Here is a 21,198-nt window from a genome sequence, read left to right on the forward strand (position 1 = left end):
TATATAAAGAGTATAGGACAAATATACCTCTCGTAATCTTATAAAGGTACTACTAGTAGTATAGAATACTAGGAGTAGCGCGGCGCGCTAGTAGTAAGTTCGTAGATATAGCGCTTATAGTAGACTTACGCTTAGGCGCTATAATATTATTACTAAAGTTGTTTTTATTAAAGTTCTTACTACTAAGCTATATTATAAGAAGTTCGATAGTATATCGAGTACGAGGAGTATACGACGCTATACCTAGAGTTTTATATAGCTATATTACCTATAGTAATATATTTTAGATATCGATAAGCTAGAAATTCGGATTAGGAAGGAACGCTTTTTATATTCGATTTAAACACTTATCGACTAGGCTACTACCTCTATTCGCTAGTAGATAAAGGAAACATTTAATATATATACCTTTAGATAGCGCTTTTATATAATCGCCTAATATAGAAGGAGTAGGTATATCCCTATAAAAAAGCCCCTATCTCTCTATATCTATAAGGTACTATCTTACGACTTATAGGCGATACGTAAAGTATATATATATATAGTTAAACGGAAACCCGAAAATAGGTACTTATCGCTCTAACCTAGAACGACTCTAAACGAACTAAGCGACTCTCTTCCCTACGACGATAATATAGTATATAAGTAATTTAGAAACGAGCTAGAGTTAGCTCTCTCTAGAGAGGGAGGTAATTATAAAGGAATACTAAGAGATATTTAGAAACCTAAAAAGGACCGAGGTAAACCTTCCTTACGTAATAGTATATATAATTCCCTAGTACGTATTTTATACTCGCTATATACGAGAATAGAGAAGGTAGAAGTTTATTCTACGCTTAACCTAGTACTAGGTTAATTAGAGTTCTATATATTACTATAACCCCCTATTATAAGTAGTACTAAAGAAGAAGCTTAGAGCTAAGTTTATTAGACTCTATAAGATTCTAGATATAGTCGGTAAGTAGATATACTACCTAGCGCTTCTATTAGATATAAAAGTATATAATATCTTTTACGTTTTTTTACTCGAACTCTAGAAAGAAAAAGAAGATAAGTAGATAGATAGTATATTTCTTATTAATAAAGAAGGTAAATAGAAAGTAGAAGCTATTTTAGATATATAGAAGAAGAAAGGCAAATAGTAGTACTTAGTAAAGTAGAAAGACTAGGCTAAAGACTATAATAGCTAGGAATAGGAAAAAGGCTATAGAAATATAGAAGAAAATATCGCTATATACTAGTTATATACGAAGTATAAGATATCTATATAAAAGGGGAATAGAAAGAGGTAAAAGAAATAAGACTAAACTAGGTTAAACTTCTTAAATTTGCCTCGAGTCTATTAAGAGATAGAAGAAAGAATATCTATAAAATCCCTTATATATAAACTATACAAAAATAGTATCTAAAGACCCTACTTATTACTACTATTAAGAGTCTAGTCTATAGTATCTATATCTAGATCTACCTAAGCTATAAACTATAAAAGAAGTTAGTAAGACGACTTAAGAGCTTCGTATATAATATATATCTAACGAGCTACTTTAGTAAAACTAGTAAGAGAGCGATCGATACTCTAAAGAGCCTCTAGCTTAGTATACTTAATACTACTACTTAGGAAGAATATAGGTATCTTACTTATACTATATATAGAAGTATTACCTATATACTTAGATATATTAGAGGAATACTACTTTAAGTTAGACTTAAAAGTAGCGATAGTATTATAAATAGCCTACTAGATACTAACGACTAGTATATAAGGTTAGTAAAGGAAATTAGTAAAAAAGAAAATTCTATCTACTAACCTTTATTATTCTTCTTATCGTCGCTCTCGATATTATTACCTATAGTAAGTATATATATATCGCGCGTAGTAACTATAGTACTCTAAAGAGTATATAGACTAGTATCGCGAACCTCGATATAACCGTAATAAGAGATAGTATAATAACTATACTTTTTACTTAAAGGACTAAAGTAAGTATTATACTTATTATCGCTATTTAGTAATTTACCGTCTAAAGAGAGTTAGTATTAAAGTATATATAAAGAGTATAGGATAAATATACCTCTCGTAATTTTATAAAGTACTACTCTATAACTTATAAGTAATATATAAAGTATATATATATATAGTCAAATAGAAACTTAAAAATAGATACTTATTACTTTAACTTAGAACGACTTTAAACAAACTAAGCGACTCTCTTCCCTATAATAATAATATAGTATATAGGCGATTTAGAAACGAGCTAGAGTTAGCTCTCCCTAAAGAGGGAGATAATTATAAAAGAATACTAAAAGATATTTAGAAACTTAAGAAAGATCGAGGTAAACCTTCCCTATATAATAGTATATATAATTCTCTAGTATATATTTTATACTCGCTATATATAAGAATAGAGAAAGTAGAAGTTTATTCTATACTTAATCTAGTACTAGGTTAATTAGAGTTCTATATATTACTATAACCCCCTATTATATAAGTATAAAGTAGTCTTTTATATTATTAAACTAGTCTCTTTAATTCTCTCTTTTTAAGATAGCTATAGGCCTCTTTACTATTCCTTAATCTAAATCTATAATTTTTTCTTAAAATAAAATAAAAATAGTCTTTTTCTAGTTTCTAGTTCTAAAGTAAAATACTTCCTAGTAGTTTAGTATATTTAGATACTTTCTCTAAATAGAGCTCTACTCTAAAGAGCCTATAACTAAAGTATAGTAGTTTTATAAAGGTATCTACTTCTTTTATAACTTCTTTTATTTTTCTAATAATACTTTCTCTAAACTAGAATCTTCCTAAAAGAGCTTATAACTTTATATATTAGTTATAATCTTTATAACTTTAATAAGTCCTTCTAGGGCTAAAATATATTTTTATTTTCTAGAGATATAATATATAGAGTTTTAACTTATATTACTTTCCTTTTCTACTTCTCTTTTAAAGTCTAATAAGTATAGGAATAACCTATACTACTAGAATTCTTAAAGTAGTTAGACTACTAACCTAGGCTTATAACCTATTAAGCTAAAACTACTCTATAAAGTTTATATAAGTATTAAATATAGTAGAAGTAACTAAATTAATAAATAATAGTAGGAACTAACTTAAATATAATTATATTAGTTAGTTATAGAAAGTAGGAGGACTAAAGAGAGGTAAGCTCCCCTTAGTTATATAACTCTTAGTATTAATACTTTAGGTATCTATTTTAGCTTATCTATCTAGACTATACTATCTAATAGTATATAGTAATTAGTAAATTTTTTTTATTATAAATGATTGTACCTTACAAGAATATAGACAAGCAAAATTAGGTTCAAATTAGCGTAATAGCAATTTCTAGTTTAGGTATAGTATTAAACACAAACTAGTACAGACCGAGAGAACGAAGTTCAAGATCTCTCGCTCGAGTGCTGAAGACACTAATACGATCACAACATCCTTGAAAATGTCAACACCGACTGTGGCCATCGAACGGAAGCAAGAGATCGAAGAATATATCCTCGAGACCATTGACGCCATTGTAGACCACGTCAACCGGCGCGCCTGGACGCAAGACTCCAACTCAGGTACCTCGGATGAGTCTCGTCTGGAATCGATTCACCTCGAACTTCAACGCACAGCCAGAGTACCTTGCTACGGCAACGGCCAACGACGTCAAGCAGACTCTGATACTCGAGAAGAGCATCGAGGATTCTAAACTATCTGTTGTCGGTTGCTCTAAGAGCCTACAAAATCTTTTCCGCCAGTTCATTAGCGCATATCCTAGCTACCGCTTGAGGGTGACTGATGTGAGCACGAGGGTCCATGAAGATGCCGGCTGGGCGATTTCATACGTGGGTATGGAGACAGCGGACATGCCGCCGGGTGTTGTGAGAGGCAGTATGGGTATTTTCGAGTGGAAAGTTGTGGAGCGAAATTGGTTACTCGACAAGTACAGAGGGATACTCGGCAACATGTGAAGTCAGCATAGGGTCAAAGCTGGGCAAAGCGCTTGTTTTCACGGCGAGAAGTGTACACCTGGGGTATATTTTCTAACAGCACATCCTCTCTCTACTTCACAGCTGGCAAGATGCTGTCTCTGTAGAATGCAACCATTTGGTGCGAACAGTCCAGTCAAAGGTTAATGGGTCCGACTCAAAGATGTGGTTCAGACTCTACGAAAATCAACAGTCGTGGGAGGATTCCTGCCGCCACTGAGGAGTTGGAGGTGGGGTCCGCTTCAGCCTCAATCTCGGTCGGAAGGTGACCCGACCGATGCTTGTTTAAGGTAAATGGTGCCTGGCCTTTCAGCTCGCTTAAGGAGGTCTTGTTGCCGTAGAGAGCTTTTTGTCATGACCTGCATACTACAGTACATCGGCAATTCTCAGCTCTGGGCATGTCGCTTGCTACTAGCGCTAAAGCATTAAGACAACGCAGCACGAGTCAACCCTACATGGTCCGAATTGTTTGAAGGAATCGTGCGAAAATGGTGAGGTGCAGTGGCTTGTTGATAAAGGTTGCAGGTCATGACCAATAGCTCAACATTCTGTGTTCTCATTCTCAGATTAACAAGAGCGCCGCTTGATTACGATGCATCCTTGGCTCGTCCGAGTGTGCCTTTTCCTTTTCCCCATCAAAGAGTCCCGTTTGAAGCGCGACCGTCAGCTGCGAGTCTTAGCCCTTGGTCTACCCCGTACTGGAACCGACTCCCTTCGGCAGGCCTTGATTGATCTCGGATTCGATGGCGTTCATCATGGTTTTCGCATGGCAAGCAATCGGTCCGAAACTCCTCAATGGGTGCGACTTGCGTATGCGTAGGCTATCAACGACGCTCGTGGTCTAAGCGCTGGGCAATTTGACAGAGTTCTCGGGAACTGTGAGGCTGCGACTGACGTACCCTCGGCTGCATTTGCGACCGAGTTGCTGTGTGCGTACCCAGAGGCGAAGGTCATCGTCAACTATCGAGACGACATGTCCGCTTGGCGTCGAAGTGTACTTGACTCTATAGAAAAATTTCTGGACGATCAAGATGCGAACTGGTGGAAGTGGAGCTTACAGTTCTTTGATCCCGACATTTTTTGGGCAAGAAGAGTTCACTGGTGGTTGTGGCGGAGACTCTTTGATGGATCCTTCCATCAAGATGGAACGGATTTCTACCAAGAGCATTACCGGCGAATTGAAGATGTTCTGATAAGTCAAGGTCGGCCTTATCTGAAATGGAAAGTCCAAGACGGATGGTGAGTGAAGCGAATAGAAGCACGCACTAGCGACTGCTCGTTCATGCTTACTTTGTACGGGTAGGGCAAGCCTTTGCGACTTTCTTGAAATGGATACACCCATGGGGACCTTTCCTTGTGGTAACGGGCCGACCGATTTCGAGGCCAGGAATTTATTGCTACAGAAGCAAAGCCTCGAAAACGCTCAACAGAAAGCACGAGCCTGCATTGCATTGCTCATAACGGCAGGGGGCTTCATCGCTGCTTTTGCAGCACATCACATCGGTGACAAGTACTACAGAGCGCTGTGAACAACATGAGGACGTTGAGGACGATTGCAGCGGACCTCGTGTATACCAGGGCTAAATAAGTAAGAGCTAGTAGTGTTGCGAGGAAAGGCCCGGGACAAACAACGAGCATTTTCCACTAACGGCAGGTGCTGAGGCTATCTCATATATAAGTCTTCATCCACGTCGTCCGCTGATTCCGTTCTTTCCCAAATCTCCCACACGCTTACGATGAACTACATGCTCCTCGAGGTCTTCGACGTTAGCGAGCAGCCTATCTCGATTAATATTTCGAAGGTTGTGGTTGTGCTCCTCGCCGCCCACTTTATTCACATCGGGTTATGGGCTCCAACATCACCTCATGGATTTTGCGAAGCTTTCGGAGGGCTACGGTTCGATGGGCGGCCAGCACGGCGCATGCAACGCGACTACAAAACTGAAATCGCAGAGGCAGAAGGCCTCACTCAGAACTACTGGCCAATTCTCTACGCCTCTAGGGAAATCGGTTACGGCATCGGGATTCTGGTCCTCGCCGCACTCGGGGAATGGAACGTGCTCGGCATATTCACTGCTATTATTGCCGGGGTTCTAGCTACTACGGACGCCTGGGTAGCTATTTATTTTGGGTCTCAGGGTTGGAGATGGGCTTTGTGCAGTCACCTGTTACCATCTGCTGTCCTTGCATACATTGCCGTTGTTTTAATTCGGAGCTAGGAGGAGTCATAAGCAATGGTTTGAGGGGACTACTGTCCGTTAGAGCATAGCTCGCAACCTCTTTGACCTGAGGCGACGAGTACCATTACGAGGTGGATACCTTTCCGACGATGGGTGGCGACAGCGACTTAGACAGAGGCGGGGTTTCCGGCATGTTTGGAAGGCTTTGTCTAACAGGCAGGGCGGCTTGCAGACACGCTTCAAGCACGTCTCGTTTTCGTCAAGACAAAGAACGGCGCATATTATAATAGAAGCAGGACCGCGTTATTGACTACGGCATCTCCTATATTCGCCTTCGTCTGCTCGGTATTATTGTTATCATCTTCACCGCTAGCGAGTACAGTTAACTCATTCCAACTAGCCACAAGGCGAAACCGTCCAGTGTCCCGCGTCGAATCTCAAGCGATGGCCTTCTCAGCACCTTGAAATTCCATTCAACGTAGTCCACTCCTATCGGCCTCAAGCATCAGACCAAGCTTGGCGAGGGACGGCCGGCTATTTGCATTGCCAAGAATGGTGACTTGGCTTTTTCCACCATTTGCTGGTGAGCAGCGCAGAAGCATCGTGCGCAATTGACCCACACTGAAAAACTCGGCGAGGTTATGTAGAATTGGTCCACGATCGATGCCTTTCAACTCGCGCCGGACAATGTGCGACATCGTTCCAAGGTGCGATTTGGGACCGGGCTGCAAAGCCCCACTGGCTCATTGTTCAACAAAATGTCCTGCTCCAAGCCATCGTTCAAGCTATGCCCGAGACTTTTCTGAAAAATCCAGAGGGTGAGTTTGCCAACAGGATCTTGCATCAAAGCGCGGCGGTCCGGCACCGTGACGAATTTTTCTGAGCCATTCGAAATCAGCCATACGCCGTACAGAGAGCTATATTCCAGGGTCAACAATGACGAGGCTGCGATCCGAGCATCCCCCCTTCACAGCAGGCTTTGCTTTCCTTCGCCGGCCAATGTAACAAGCAGAATCTGCACTGCGTCGGGCTCGAGAGCCTCCGCAAGAGCATATGAAAGCTGCAGTGAGCCACTGACAAGGCCCAACCATCTGTAAAAATGCGTTCAAAGCAGAGAACCAGCATGCAGCATCTCAATTGCCAACTAATTGCGTGACGTGAAGCGATCGAGTTGAGTTGCCACATGTTCAAGTCTTCCATCGATGACAGGCGCAGGAATGTAGAGCTTGTGCAGTATTCAGGTGGTCAAATATAAATCAGTTCCGAATTTTGAATTTCAGTTCTCAAGAAGTCGGATTGCCATAGTACCGGTGAAGATTTGGAGGCCGTTATTTGTAGAAGAAATGCGGCCTGAGAAAACCTTGTTCGAGCCTCGGGACTCGATCTAACGGTGTTCCTGCCTCAGGCACTAGCTCCAGTTATTAGGAGTAAACTATAAACTTAGAAAGTATAGATGTATAGTCCCTTATTAATATTTATTAGCTTAATATAGCTTACTAATATATGTAGTAGGAAGTAAGGTGGTAAGTAGCTTTCATTTAAGTCCTCTAAGATGAGGTCGAAAACCTAGATATTAAAGGTATTGGGCTAGCTAATGTAGTCTAGTGCTATGAACAGGCCACGGTCTTGGCAGGGACCACCTGCAGTCGAGTGAATGTTTGAGCTCGCAACGTGGCCTCGACATCATCCAGCAGCTGGCTGCCATTGAAGCGAGGAGAGCTTCACTCCACCCCTCAGCAACGATGGGAAACCTTTGGAGCTTCGGTGCTCTGCTTGTCGCTGGGCTTGCGGCAGTTGCAGCAGCAGATGACAGCTCCGTCTTCTCGAAAGCATCAAACGACAGCTTGCTCTGGGGCCCGTACCGACCCAACCTTTACTTCGGCGTTCGACCTCGATTACCAAAAAGTGTGCTCACTGGATTGCTATGGTCTCGTGTCGAAGACTTCGTTTCCGTCCAGGGCAATACTCGATATACGTGCGAGCAACATGAAGGAATGGCAGGATATGGCTGGGATGCCTACGATGCAAGAACGGGTGGTGTACAAGTCGTACATGATAAGGGCAATGGTCTAGACTTGGAGACGAGCTTCGTCAAGTTTGATGAGGGAAGAGGAGGCTGGGGTGCAAGAATAAAGGGCACTCCAAGAGACGACGTTGAGCCTGTGCCAAATGTTCAGTACGCCAATGGAGGTGACAACTTGAAAACGGCTGTGTGGTTCACTGTGGGTGCTGAAGGCCTTGGGAGCGTACAACCGCAAGATGCAGAAGCAGCTGAGGAGTCTGGCTACACTGAGGATGTGATACTTGATGGCCAGACGAGTGATCTCGGTGACTTCAAGATCACAATCACAGAGTCGAAAGAGAACAGCCACCCTACCACATCACATCCTTCGTATCAGAACAAGCCATTAGACCACACCTTTGTGCATTCTATCCAGACCCCAGAAGAAGCTCTCTGGCAAGCCAAGGGTAAGTCAAGTCACAGCCCATTCTAGACTCTCTTGTTCTTTCGTCTGACGATTTCGTACCACAGCCCTTCTCTTCAGCTCCATGAAGTCTTCCATTGATGAATACATTGAGGAATACACCCAAGAGAAGATGCCCCCGCCATGGCAGACATACACGATCCAGAACTTGCCAGGTCAAGGCAACTTCCACATGATTCAGAAAGTCTTTGAGGGACCCTTCGAGTTCGACATCCTATTCACACCCGCTTCATCTACCCCGAAGAAGTCCGAAGATCTGACCAATGCGATCAAAGCTGTCACGAAGTCGTTCGATGAGAAGTATCTGGAAGTGCACAAGCCCCTGGCACCATTCAAAGACAACAAGTATCTGGGCTTCAGCAAGTCTCTCTTCAGCAATTTGTACGGCGGTATTGGTTACTTCTATGGCGACCAGGTCATCGACCGATCTTATGCTCCCGAGTACGAAGAGGAGAATGAAGGCTTCTGGCAAGAAGCTGAGGAAGCTCGAGGACGCAACCAGCAGAAGCTCGAAGGACCGTACGAGCTTTACACCTCGATCCCGTCGAGGCCATTCTTCCCACGTGGGTTCCTTTGGGACGAGGGTTTCCATCTCTTGCCGATCTTGGACTGGGACGCTGAGGTGGTTATGCAAATCTTGAGCTCGTGGTTCAACACGATGGATGAGGACGGCTGGATACCACGAGAGCAGATCTTGGGGCATGAAGCACGTAGCAAGGTGCCACAAGAGTTCCAAGTTCAGTACCCGCACTATGCGAACCCGCCAACTCTCTTCATGGTGATCGAGGCTCTACTGGACAAGATTGAAGGCAAGGCCGGGTCTGGTGCAGCTCTGAGCCAGCAGACATTGGGTAACATCGCTGGCAACGTGCTTGCAACACCTGACTCTGTCAAGGCGTGGTTGAAGCAGCTGTACCCGCTTCTGCAACGCAACTTCGACTGGTACCGGCGCACGCAGTGGGGAGATCTGAAGTGCTATGACAGAGAAGCGTTCAGCTCGAAGGAGGCGTACCGATGGCGTGGCAGGACTCCCCGACACATTCTCACTTCTGGACTTGACGACTACCCGCGTGCGCAACCGCCTCACCCTGGCGAGCTTCATGTCGATCTCATGAGCTGGATGGGGTTGATGAGTCGCAACATCCACCGGGTTGCTAGCTTCCTGGGCGAGAGTGACGACGAAGCTAAGTACGCGAAGATTGCAGAAGCGATTCGACGCAATGTGGACGATCTGCATTGGTCAAAAGAGCACAAGACTTACTGCGACGCAACTGTTGATGATTACGAGGAAAGCGTGCACGTGTGCCACAAGGGCTACATTAGCTTGTTCCCCTTCATGTCTGGGCTTGTAGCGTCCGACAATCCCCATCTCAAGGACGTACTGGACTTGATTGGCGACGAGGACGAGCTATGGAGTCCACATGGCATCCGCAGCTTGAGCCGCCAGGATGAGCTCTACGGCACCGACGAGAACTACTGGCGAAGCCCAGTCTGGATGAATATGAACTATCTGATCATCAAGGAGCTATACGTAAGTCCACTCACCATCAAGATATCGTCAAGCCTTACTAACAACCACAGAACATCGCCCAACAACCCGGCGCCCAACAAAAGCGCGCCGCAACCATGTACAGCGCCCTCCGCAAGAACCTCGTCGACACAGTCTACAACTCCTTCCAAGAAACCGGCTTCGCATGGGAGCAATACAACCCCGAGACGGGCGCCGGGCAACGCACCCAGCATTTCACTGGATGGACGAGCTTGATCGTCAAGATCATGGCGATGCCGGATCTCAGTGGCAAGAAGGGTCATGATGAGCTATAGACGAGGGACTTTTGTAGATCTGTAAGCTATAGAGCGATAAAAAGAAGGACTTGTTGTATCATTGGATGAAGCTGTCACGGTTGTGGTTGGAGGGACTTCCAATCAGTTGATGCCGCGTTTTTGATGTTACTGTGAAGAGCAGGTATCTGGGCGGCGGCTTTGTTCGGTCATGGTGATGACTGATAGTTGCTACCTGACAAGCTTCCTTGGACGTACGTCTAGATCTGGTGAGTAACGGGAGGTATGATTGCGAAGACTATCACATGCTTGGGCAGCTGTGGGTGAATTGCCATCGTTGCATGGGCTTCGAGCACAGCATTAAATGTGTTAGAGAGATCACAACACCGTTCCACAACGACATGATCGATCCATAGCACAATTAATTCTACCCCCAAACCACCCTGTCCAACTCTCCCAACATTCATTACCACCATGAACCCTCTCCCCAAAATCATGCCTCAGGCCTCCACATTCCCCAGCCGAACCTAGGCCCAAGCTCCAGCCGCCAAATGTACCGACAAGCTCAAGCTCCCCCATCGCCTCTCGCGCACCTTCTTCCACGACCCAGACTGGGGCCTCCTCGCACGCCCATCGCGCGATGCCACTCTAGCCATGGCCAGCAAGCGGCTCATCAAAGAGCTCGAAGCCTACAAACGGGAGCCGTCGTCGGCGTTGAAAGTGTTGGAGCCGAAGAGCGAGGATGATTTGTTCCATTGGGTGGCTGTTTTGAGGGGGCCAGAGGGGACGGCTTATGAAGGTATGCACCGCACTACAACAAACGATGATAGAGAGAGAAGAGGAAGTGTTGTTAACGAGAACGATCCCACCCAGGCGGTCGCTTCCACCTTACTATCACCCTACCCCCAACATACCCCAACACGCCGCCGGAAATCCGCTTCCAAACCCCCATCTGCCACCCGAACGTCAACTTCAAAACGGGCGAGATCTGCCTGGACCTGCTCAAGACGAGCTGGACGCCGGCGTATGGGATTGTGAGCACGCTGGAGGCGGTGCAGCAGTTGTTGAGCGCGGGAGGGGAGCCGGATAGTCCGTTGAATATCGATCTGGCGAGGTTGTTGCGGGAGGGGGATTTGGTTGGTGCGGAGGGGTTGGTGAGGTTTTATACGCAGATGTTGGCGGTGCCTAGGTGAGGGGTGGCGAGGGCGAGGGAGGGGAATGAAGAGCAGCAGACACTGTATGAGATGTACAATTGAGAAAAGTTGGAACGTACATGTATGCGTGACCAGCCATGGAAACGCCGTTCTTCTTGCTGCATATGAAAACGCTATCATGGATTCGCAGGTGCAAAGGCATTGGACGCTGCTTCACATAATGTACACTCGCTCTTCCCAGAAGCCAGCGCCAGACCCAAGAATCTCATCTGAGGCAAGTGCCGCCAGATGGTAGTCTTTAGTTTACATTTCCCGTTGACCCCCGTTTACCGCCATATCAATGCTCATTGCTCGAACGCTGAATGAAGGTCGTTTTGTTTCATGCTTTTGTGGATTTTCCCACCACCACCATCCTGCCCGACTTTACGCCATCAGGATGCGAAGATGCAGTGCAGCTCTCGTTGGACACTGCCGAGTGGATGGAGCTGAGTGCTCAGGCCCACGACTCTTCCTAAGAGCGTGCACCAGCACCATCAGCACCTCCACGAGGAGCACCGCGACCACGGCCCCGGCCTCTGAACTCCCCATTGCCACGGTCTCCACGGAATCCACCACGGAAGTTGCCACGACGGCCTCCACGACCGCGGAACTCGCCATCTCCTCCACGTCCACGACCACCACGACCACGGTTGCGGCCTGGCACTTGGTGGAAGCCGTCATCAGCTGGAGCGGCGGCAGCATCCCCAGCACCATCTGCCCAGCCGTTCGCTGCGGCGCCTGCCTCTGCAGCCCAGCTGTTGTCTGCTTCACCTGGAGCCTTCACGTCCCAACCCTCGCCAGCCTCGTTGCCAACACCTGCTCCAACTTCTTGGGGTTCGTCGGCCCAGCTGGTGCTCTGTGGCTGCTCGGAGATCGTGTTTGCCTCCGCCGGCACTTCCACCTCCTCAGACGGACGAGCAATGATCTCGTAGCTCTCCTCCAGACCACCCTTCTCAGCTCCTCCAGACGTGCCAGCGGCATCAGTGTCCCAACGCTCCCCAGCCACATTCCCAACACCACCAGCAGAGACTGGAGCGGCAGAGTTTGGCTCGTGCTCGCCCTCGTCTGGGATGCCGTTGGTCTGAGCCTCCTGGAGCTCCGTGAGGCTGGCGTTGGCCTGCGTTGGATCGGTGGCTCCTGGGTCACCTCCTGTAGCTTCGGCGACCTGGTCCACCCAGGCCTCCTCGGTTTGGAATGGAGCGTGATCGATCGAGGCTTGCTTTACATTGGCGTCTGTGCAGAAGTTAGTGGTAAGTCTCAAACAGGGAATGCAGCACGTGACGTGTGAGATCCGCACGTGCTCATGTCACGCGAGGATTGAGAGTGCAGGCTATACTTACAAGTGACAGGCAGAGGGCTGCCTTCGATGCTCGGGACCTGCTCGTCAGAGCCTTCGATGAGGTTGATGGCGGTATCGACGGCCTTGTCATCGCCTCCATAGACCAGCAGCAGCGCTCCCTCGAATGCCTTGCTCTCATCGGTATCAGCATCCTCCTCGATGGTCCGCTTGGCAGCAGCAGCTCTCAAGAACTGCGAGAACAGGAGCAGCTTGCTTCTCAGCTCGTGTGATGTTGTTGACGTAGCTTCGGCCCGCAGCTCCTGCTTGACCTTCTCAAGCTCTTGCTGGTGCTGCGACGCAAGCTCATCCCGCTGCTTGCTGAATTTCACCTGGTAGTCGGAGTCGAACTTGCGGTAATGCTCTTGACGCTCTTCGAGCTCGGCCAGCTGGGCTTGGAGCTGAGGCTTCTTGAGAGCTGCAGCCTTTTGATCGGTGTTGATCTTACGCTGAGCAACGAGGTCATCGAGGGAGACACCCTGGTTCTCGGCCAGGACGGAGTCGAGCTTCTGCATGGCAGTGAGCTTCTTGTTGATGTTGCGGATCTGCTTTTGCAGCTCCTTGAGATATGGGTGATCACTGTCAGCCTCTGCCACGACCGAATCATCCTTGGATGCATCGGCCGGGACGGCGGCGGCGGGGTGACCGGTTCCATTGGTCGAGGTGTTCGCTGCTTCTGCCTTGGCCTTCTTCTTGCGAGCTGACTTGGACTCGCCCGTCACTGGCACTGGGTTCTCGACGGCGGGCGCAGCCATGGTGAAGTGGGTCGGTCGAGGTGAGATGTTTGAAGTTGGCGATGGAGGCGAGTATTTGAGGATGTTGGAGCAGCGGATTTCGAGTTGGGTTGCAGTGGTGAGGGGAAGTGTTTTGAGGAGGTGTGTCTTGTTGCTGTTCAAGCCAAACATCTACAAATCTGAGCCTCGCTACACCTTCCTCTCTGCCCCAGGTTAGTCGTCGCTAGCGTGGGACCAGCGGCTAGATCCGCTGAGATACTGCACCTTGAGTTGCGCCTGCTCTCTGATCTTCAGCCTGCGTATTCCACGTTCCATTGCTACTGTCGACCACACACGAGAGTTACCTCGCCATGGCGACGACTTCACAGTCACAGGCGCTCGCGAAGCGTAACTCAGACTCGGCGCTGATGCCACCGCCTCCGCCGCCAAAACGACAAAAGCGGCCAGCCAAAGTTCTGGACGAGGATGTCTATTCAGATGCGCTGTCCCATATTATCGCGCGGGACTTCTTCCCAGGCCTACAAGAAAGCGACGCTCAAGAGGAATACATGGCGGCACTGGACAGCAGCAACAGCGATTGGATACGAGAGGCGGGGAGGAAGTTGACCCAGGTCATGACTCCTGGTCCTGATGGACGACGAAGACTGGGCAGAGGGACAAGTTTTACACCAAGGAGAAGTACTGCCGTGCAAGATACCCCGAGGGGTTATGTGGGCGAGACTCCGAGTCGAACACCTGTCAACGACGATTTTGCCCCAGAGCAAAAACCGGATGTCGATGTCAACATGTCTTTGGGAGCCTTCCAAGCAAAATACACATCTGAAGACAATGAGAGCTTCAACGCTCTCCTGGACAAGCAAAACGTGAAGCGGGCGGCGAAGTACGGATTTTTCCATCATGGCAACAAGATACCCACATCCCGCCAAATCGCATACCGAGCAAGAGAACAACAGCTTTTGGAAAGTGGCGAGGGGGCGTCAACAGCACTTGTCACTAGAAATGGTGCCGGCGAGGAACGGCAGCTCTTGGCAGGGAACAGACCATCGCAAGACCTAGACCAAAGGCCGGCTTCTGTGGACAGCTTCCCCAATCGACAAGGACCAAGAAATCACTTCATGTTTGGCCCAGAAGGTGTAGAGGATGAGGTGGCTACTAAGTCACAAGAAGCCCAGAACGCCTCGGTCGCGCCCCCAAAAGCTGTACAGTACTCTGCTACTCGCTTTCAAGAAGCATCCTCAACGCCTGCGAAAATCATCCCTCCCAGCCCATCAGTCAGCGCGATCGATGCGGCAATCGCTGGTAGACCGAAGCCAACGGAGTCAGAGTCCGGCTACAGCGGTGCAGAGACGCCTCGGATGAATGGCTACGCATTCGTAGATGCAGAGCCTACGCCCAGCGAGATTGGTGTACCTGTGTCAGAAGAGGAAGCTGATATCGCGGAACAAGAAGCCGCAAAGCAGTTCCTACCCAAGGTCGACGAAGGTGGTCCTAATCTATTCAAAATCACTGAGCGAAGCAAGCGTGAAGATTTGCACCACAGGCTGGTCGAACAAGCAGATGCCAGCCGCAGGAAAGGTGGCAGAGTCGATCAACTCAGAGGCTTGGGGATTACGCCAGGACGAACGCCTACACCGAAGTTCGCGAGCGGTGCAAGCATCAAGAAAGGTGCCGGCATGACGCCCGCCGCCCAACGACTTGCCGAAAGAATTGGCACTCCTCGGCGTGAAGGGGGCATGTTTGACTCGGCACGCAAAGACTGGACACCGACTCCGCGAGTGAAGAGGAAGACGTAATGCACTGAGAAATGACGAGCTCGAGATTGTCTATCCGCGCCTCTTACCATGCATCTTGAAAGACTTGGGTGGGATGCAGGACTCTTGCCCTTGCTCCTCTGCGGGGTTCTGCAACGAGCTGCTGACGAAGCCGCGAAAATGTGATGGCCGCACCGCACGCACATCATACACAACGGCAAGTCCATCTCAGATTTTTCATTACTATCAGAGCAGAGGAAGGCTAGTCATCATCATCTTCTTGTCGTCGGTCAATGTCCTCTCGTCGTTGCTGGAAGACTAGCGGAGGCTTGTGAAGCTGTCAAGTGAAACTTCCGTGAGGGTGCCACCACCGGAGAAGACGTCGGAGAAGAGCTAAGATGGGCCTTGAAGCTCCAAGAGGTGTTGCAACATGCTGTGGCGTGCCGCAAAATGGAACAACCGCGGCGGTAAAGGGTACCTGGATGGCGTTCCCGGTGCACGAGCTTGATTGCCACGCGAACCAGGTCTTGTGGATCCGGGGACGTGGCTGACAGCGTTGTTATGTCGTGCATTAGCGCATCGCTGCAGGTACCCTTTACCACGACGACGGCGCTGTGCTCGATAGCAGCCTTCTGGGACCCTCGAGCTTCTTGTTCGAGATGGATTTGATGAGGTTGTGGATTTGGAGAAATGGTCGAGGGAAGATGGGCTGGTGGTGAGCGGGAGGGGCAAGGCCGGGGAATGTGCGGTGTTCACTGAACGCCCACGAAGCTCCAGCTCCAGCTCTGGCGCATCATGATCAGATCCAAATCGATCCGCGAGATCCATCCCGTAGCTACAGCAATCAACAAATACTCCTGTGTGGAGAGTATCTTTCCTCCCATAGGGACGCTTTGAAGGTACGAGAGACGATCACGTGATACGACAATTTCTGAAAGAACTTTGATTATCTGCTCTCACTTGGCAGCCTGAAAACAATGAGTCTAGCAAGGCATTGTTAATTACCTTGCTTCCAATCCTCGTCTTATTTCTACCGCGACATTGAGTCAATGCGTGAATTGATGGTGGTGAGAGAAATCTGTCCACCTCTGGCGTGCCGACCCGCCGAAGTCGCTAAGCGCACGAGCCAGCCTGCACCTCGCTCCTTGGATACCTGAAGCGCATCATCACTGCTCTCCCTCTGCGATACGGCCTCATCCTGCCCTCGCAAAATTCATTCTCCCTCTCATGCCACGTTGAGCCACCACTCCCTCTGCGCGACCCGTTTGTTGCCGCCCGTGTCTGCCATAGTCGGTCGGGCGCACGCGGGGACCCTGGCTGGACGCGGCGACTCGACCGCACCTCACCACCACAACCACACCGCGCACCCCTTGCACTTCTCGCGCTCCCACCATGGACGCTGCGGGAACACCTCACGCTACGACAATGGCGGCCACTGGAGCTTTGTCTCCAGAGCCGCAGAACATCAAGCCCACCATCGAGACGGGCGCAAAGCCTGCGACCGCACTGACGCCACCCACGAGCGAAGAGATGAATAACGACACCAACAAGGATAACGAAGAGTCAGATCTGAGTGATTTAGACTTGGACGACGAAGATGAGGAGGAAATACTGCCAGATCACTACTGGGACGGCGAGAATGGCGGCAGGATCCCCGTCTTCAAGCCGACCATGGACCAGTTTCGCGACTTCAAGAAGTTTGTCGAGAAAATTGACAAGTATGGAATGAAGTCTGGCATTGTAAAAGTGGTTCCCCCACAAGAATGGTAAGTTGCGCGTTGAAGGTTGGTAGATTGCAGGGATGCAGCTAATAAGTCGGCAGGCGCGAGTCTCTGCCTGCTTTGGATGACTACGTGAAGCGTATCAAGATCAAGAACCCGATTACTCAGGAGTTCAATGGTACCTTTGGCACGTACACACAACAGAATGTCGAGAAGCAGCGCTCCTACAACCTGCCAGAGTGGAAGGCCTTGACCGAGGAGACCCAACATCAGCCCCCTGCAAAGCGTGGTGAGAGGCGACGTAACCAGGCGCAGGTCGTCCGAGGTGGCGGAAATCTTCGAACACGTGCGTCCGTTCTTGCTGAGGAGGATGACGGTACCCCCAAGCCCAAGAGGAAGCCTGGTCGACCTCGTCGAAACCCACTGCCAACGGAAGAGCCCCCATCGGATGATGAATCGAAAGCGCAGCAACCGATGACTCCAAGCTCTCCTGCTCAGAAACCCGCAAAGAGGCCAAAAGGACGACCACCGAAGAATGGCGGCCAAGGCCAGGCAAAGTCGGTCTCATCCCGGCGACTGAACAACACTGCTGAGACTGCGGATTACATCGACGAGAAGGCCTTCAAGAACTTCGATTATCGCATGGATCGCCTTGATGAATTCACGGCGGAGAGATGCCAAGAGCTTGAGACGCACTACTGGAAGAGTCTTGCATTCAATCAGCCAATGTACGCTGCTGATATGCCTGGCTCTCTTTTCGATTACACGGTCTCCAGCTGGAATGTCGCCAAGCTGCCGAATCTGCTCGACATTCTAGGCACCAAAGTTCCTGGTGTCAACACTGCTTACCTTTACATGGGCATGTGGAAGGCAACTTTCGCATGGCACCTGGAGGATGTGGACCTGTACAGTATCAACTACATTCACTTCGGTGCCCCAAAGCAGTGGTACAGCATCTCGCAGGAAGACGCCCGCAAGTTCGAGCGCGCCATGAAGCAGATCTGGCCGGTGGATTCGAAGAACTGCGATCAATTCCTTCGGCACAAGACCTACCTGATCTCACCTGATGTGCTGCAGAAGCAGTATGGAGTGAAAGTCAACAAGCTTGTGCACTACGAAGGAGAGTTCGTAATCACCTTTCCTTATGGCTACCATTCGGGATACAACATCGGCTACAACTGCGCAGAATCGGTCAACTTCGCCACAGAGTCATGGCTGGAGTTTGGTCGCATTGCACGCAAGTGCAACTGCGAGGCTGACAACGTCTGGGTCGATGTTGGTGAGATTGAGCGCAAGCTTCGAGGAGAGCCGACTCCAGAATACTACGAAGAGACCGATGATGAAGACGAGGACGAAGCTGATGGCCATTTACCGTCTCCACCTCCCAGTGTCAAGGGCAAACCGGCGACGAAGAAGCGCAAGCGCGAGACGAAGCAAGAGGCACCCCCGAAAAAGAAGAAGAAGATTCTTATCAAGATCAGGAAGTCCACTCGCGAGCCGTGCGCCATGTGTCCCAACGACAATCCTTGGGAAGACCTTCTTCCCACCGACAATGGCAAGAAGGCACACCGTTCTTGTGCCTTGTTTACGCCGGAGACATTCATCGTTAGCGAAGATGGGAAAGACATTGTTCGCGGTGTCGGCACCATCGACAAGGCTCGGCTGGAGCTCAAGTGCAACTTCTGCCGATCGAAGCGCGGTGCTTGCTTTCAGTGCTCTGCAAAGAAATGCACTCGAGCATTTCACGCTACCTGCGCGATTGCCGCGGGTGTACTTATCGATGCAGGCCTGGTCCCGACGTTCAGCGAAGATGGCACAGAGTACTACGAGGAAGGCTTCGATTTCCGTTGCCGCTATCATAGACCTAAAATGCCCAAGGTCGTCAACGTGGACAACTTGGAGAGCAACAAGCTGGTCATGAACTACGCCAAGAAGCTGAAGCCGAACGACACAGTGCAGGCACAGTATGTGGGCGGAGAAGTCTTTGGTGGATTGGTGGTGGAGAATCGACCAGGCGAGCTTTCTGTCCTGGTCGATGTTCTGCCTGATGGGTATGCATTACAAGATCATGTTTCCGAAGCCGCAGCTAACATTGCTCACAGAAACCGTGTTGAAATCGAGTACAAGTGGCTGTGTGTCTTGGACCCCGATGACTCTGTCCGACCTAAGCCGTCCGCTGCCGCGAAACCGTTGCCCGAGGATATGAGTAGAAGCCATCTCTCTCTTTCAAACCGACAGGATGGCGTGCCAATCCAGGATGAAGTCTTCTACACCGACTCCGCGTTCAAGTTCTTCGACTTTTACAACTTCCACACGCCACCGCCCGGCTACCAGACAGTCCTTTTCAAGGCGCCACAGAAGCTCAGGGTCGATCCAAAGGCGCCCGAATTCTATTTCTACCTGCCGGAAATCTCTACGGAAGCCAAAGTCTTCTTCACAGATACTCCCGGCTCCAAGCAAATCTGCACCAAGGCCAACTTCCAAGAGCGCATGCAACCACCGAAGCCAGCGTACCAGTACTCTGGACCAAAGCAGCCCATTGCTCCTGCGAACCTCAACACTTTCAACCGCATTCAACCCAATCTCACCAACATCAATACAGCTGCCGGCGCACGGAACGAGAAGCCTTACGTCTACAAGCCAAAGGAGCCTGCTCGACCCAACGTGCTATGCGCCGTTGACTACCAAGCACTTGCAAATCAGCGAAACTTCCTCGCAGAAGGCAACCGGCGGTCATCGGTCTTCAGTCAAACATCGCAGCAGCCGCCGCAGCAGCATCAGCAGTCCCCGCCTGTGCAGTATGGCTTCCAGAGCAACGACCCGTCACGTGGCTCTACGCCTCTGCGCTCTTTCCCCACTGAGCACTACTACTCATCCAAGATGCTTCCCGCTGCATATTCTGGCGAATACTCCAAGTTTCGACGCGAATCACAAGGTGCACAAACGATGCAGCGGCCCAACTTTGACGTGCCAGGCTACATCCCGAACTATCAATCAGTCTCGTCGCAGAAGGCGGTGATGAAGCAAGAAACTCCGGTTGGATCAGCTGCAGAACTTGCTCGGCCAGGCTCATCCTCTGCATTACCCCCGAATCCATATGCACCTGCTGGCAGCCACTCGACATCTTCTGCATTGAACCACCACTCGCCTGCAGGAGCGCCTTTGACACCAGCGACCACAACCTCGTCTAACTCCAAGGGAGATGGATCACATGCAGACCCTGCATATTATCAGCATCTGCAGCAGTTTCCATATCTCATGAGCAGCTTCTCTCGGCGACCAAAGGTCTATGAGTCCCCTTACTCGATGGGAGGTGGCTTCTCGACTAAGTATCTGCCACTTGAACTACAGAAGCAGAGTGAGGGAGGTGGAAACACGAGCTCACGCCATACCCCGAGCAACTCAATCTCATCTCGCCGAAACAGCCAACAGTGGACGCCGCCCTCCCAGGTTTGGCAGAGTTCTGGATTTGCAGACAAGCATCGGACACCACCTCCGCCTCAGTCTCAGCAACCTCAAATGCAGACTCAGCCCATGCTTTATCAGCAAGTAGGACCACGGAACTACCCACCTGCGGTGCATCAGACATCACAAGACTTTCAGCGGCAGATTCAAGGCTTGCCAAGCACAGCGAGCCGCGACGGCGCACACGCGAGGATGCTGAGAGATCAAGGCTATCTGCCATACAACCAGTACCATAGGAATAGCTTCGGGCATTCTTACGACTCAGCGAAGATGTGGAACAGCCCGCAGGCCCCAACACCAAGTCCATTGTCGGATCCTAACACAACTCCGGGGTATGGACGTGGTCATACGCCGACCAACTCAGGGCATTGGGGATTGTTGCCACGGAATGAGAACGGCCAGCCTGGCCAGCGACCGACTGGAGCAGGTTATGGACCAATGTTGCCGCAAATGGGAGGCAACCAGGAATCGTGGCGCTACAACTAGCCAAGGTCGGGAAGAAGTTGGCCTTGAGTGACATTGGAACGTGTGACTGTCACCACGCAAGCTCGACGCAGCTGGCG

General features: G+C 49.5%; 7 protein-coding genes across 7 annotated transcripts; 6 read left to right on the forward strand and 1 right to left on the reverse strand.

The window, feature by feature from the left end:
• Positions 1-3,455: 3,455 nt before the first annotated feature.
• M409DRAFT_21440 (uncharacterized protein) lies at positions 3,456-3,969 on the forward strand (the record flags this gene model as incomplete). Its single annotated transcript, XM_033805860.1, has 2 exons — positions 3,456-3,576; positions 3,635-3,969. The coding sequence occupies 2 exons, from the start codon at positions 3,456-3,458 to the stop codon at positions 3,967-3,969; spliced, it is 456 nt and encodes a 151-aa protein (XP_033668882.1).
• A 610-nt stretch (positions 3,970-4,579) lies between these two features.
• M409DRAFT_65558 (uncharacterized protein) lies at positions 4,580-5,516 on the forward strand (the record flags this gene model as incomplete). The annotated part of the gene is made up of 3 exons (XM_033816569.1): positions 4,580-4,803; positions 4,834-5,226; positions 5,291-5,516. The coding sequence occupies 3 exons, from the start codon at positions 4,580-4,582 to the stop codon at positions 5,514-5,516; spliced, it is 843 nt and encodes a 280-aa protein (XP_033668883.1).
• A 2,393-nt stretch (positions 5,517-7,909) lies between these two features.
• M409DRAFT_65559 (glycoside hydrolase family 63 protein) lies at positions 7,910-10,477 on the forward strand (the record flags this gene model as incomplete). The annotated part of the gene is made up of 3 exons (XM_033816570.1): positions 7,910-8,636; positions 8,701-10,184; positions 10,235-10,477. 3 exons carry the CDS (start codon positions 7,910-7,912, stop codon positions 10,475-10,477), a joined length of 2,454 nt encoding a protein of 817 aa, XP_033668884.1.
• A 612-nt stretch (positions 10,478-11,089) lies between these two features.
• On the forward strand, positions 11,090-11,628 carry M409DRAFT_53330 (uncharacterized protein; the record flags this gene model as incomplete). Its single annotated transcript, XM_033812340.1, has 2 exons — positions 11,090-11,234; positions 11,309-11,628. 2 exons carry the CDS (start codon positions 11,090-11,092, stop codon positions 11,626-11,628), a joined length of 465 nt encoding a protein of 154 aa, XP_033668885.1.
• A 305-nt stretch (positions 11,629-11,933) lies between these two features.
• M409DRAFT_65561 (uncharacterized protein) lies at positions 11,934-13,719 on the reverse strand (the record flags this gene model as incomplete). Its single annotated transcript, XM_033816571.1, has 3 exons — positions 11,934-11,947; positions 12,121-12,861; positions 12,969-13,719. 3 exons carry the CDS (start codon positions 13,717-13,719, stop codon positions 11,934-11,936), a joined length of 1,506 nt encoding a protein of 501 aa, XP_033668886.1.
• Positions 13,720-14,048: 329 nt separating this feature from the next.
• M409DRAFT_21444 (uncharacterized protein) lies at positions 14,049-15,491 on the forward strand (the record flags this gene model as incomplete). The annotated part of the gene is made up of 1 exon (XM_033805861.1): positions 14,049-15,491. The coding sequence occupies one exon, from the start codon at positions 14,049-14,051 to the stop codon at positions 15,489-15,491; it is 1,443 nt and encodes a 480-aa protein (XP_033668887.1).
• A 1,383-nt stretch (positions 15,492-16,874) lies between these two features.
• Positions 16,875-21,121, forward strand: M409DRAFT_65563 (uncharacterized protein; the record flags this gene model as incomplete). The annotated part of the gene is made up of 3 exons (XM_033816572.1): positions 16,875-17,215; positions 17,272-19,221; positions 19,273-21,121. 3 exons carry the CDS (start codon positions 16,875-16,877, stop codon positions 21,119-21,121), a joined length of 4,140 nt encoding a protein of 1,379 aa, XP_033668888.1.
• Between the last annotated feature and the right edge of the window lie 77 nt (positions 21,122-21,198).

This window comes from Zasmidium cellare, assembly GCF_010093935.1.
Source record: "Zasmidium cellare ATCC 36951 unplaced genomic scaffold M409scaffold_13, whole genome shotgun sequence".
In the NCBI taxonomy this organism is placed as follows: Eukaryota; Fungi; Ascomycota; class Dothideomycetes; order Mycosphaerellales; family Mycosphaerellaceae; genus Zasmidium; species Zasmidium cellare.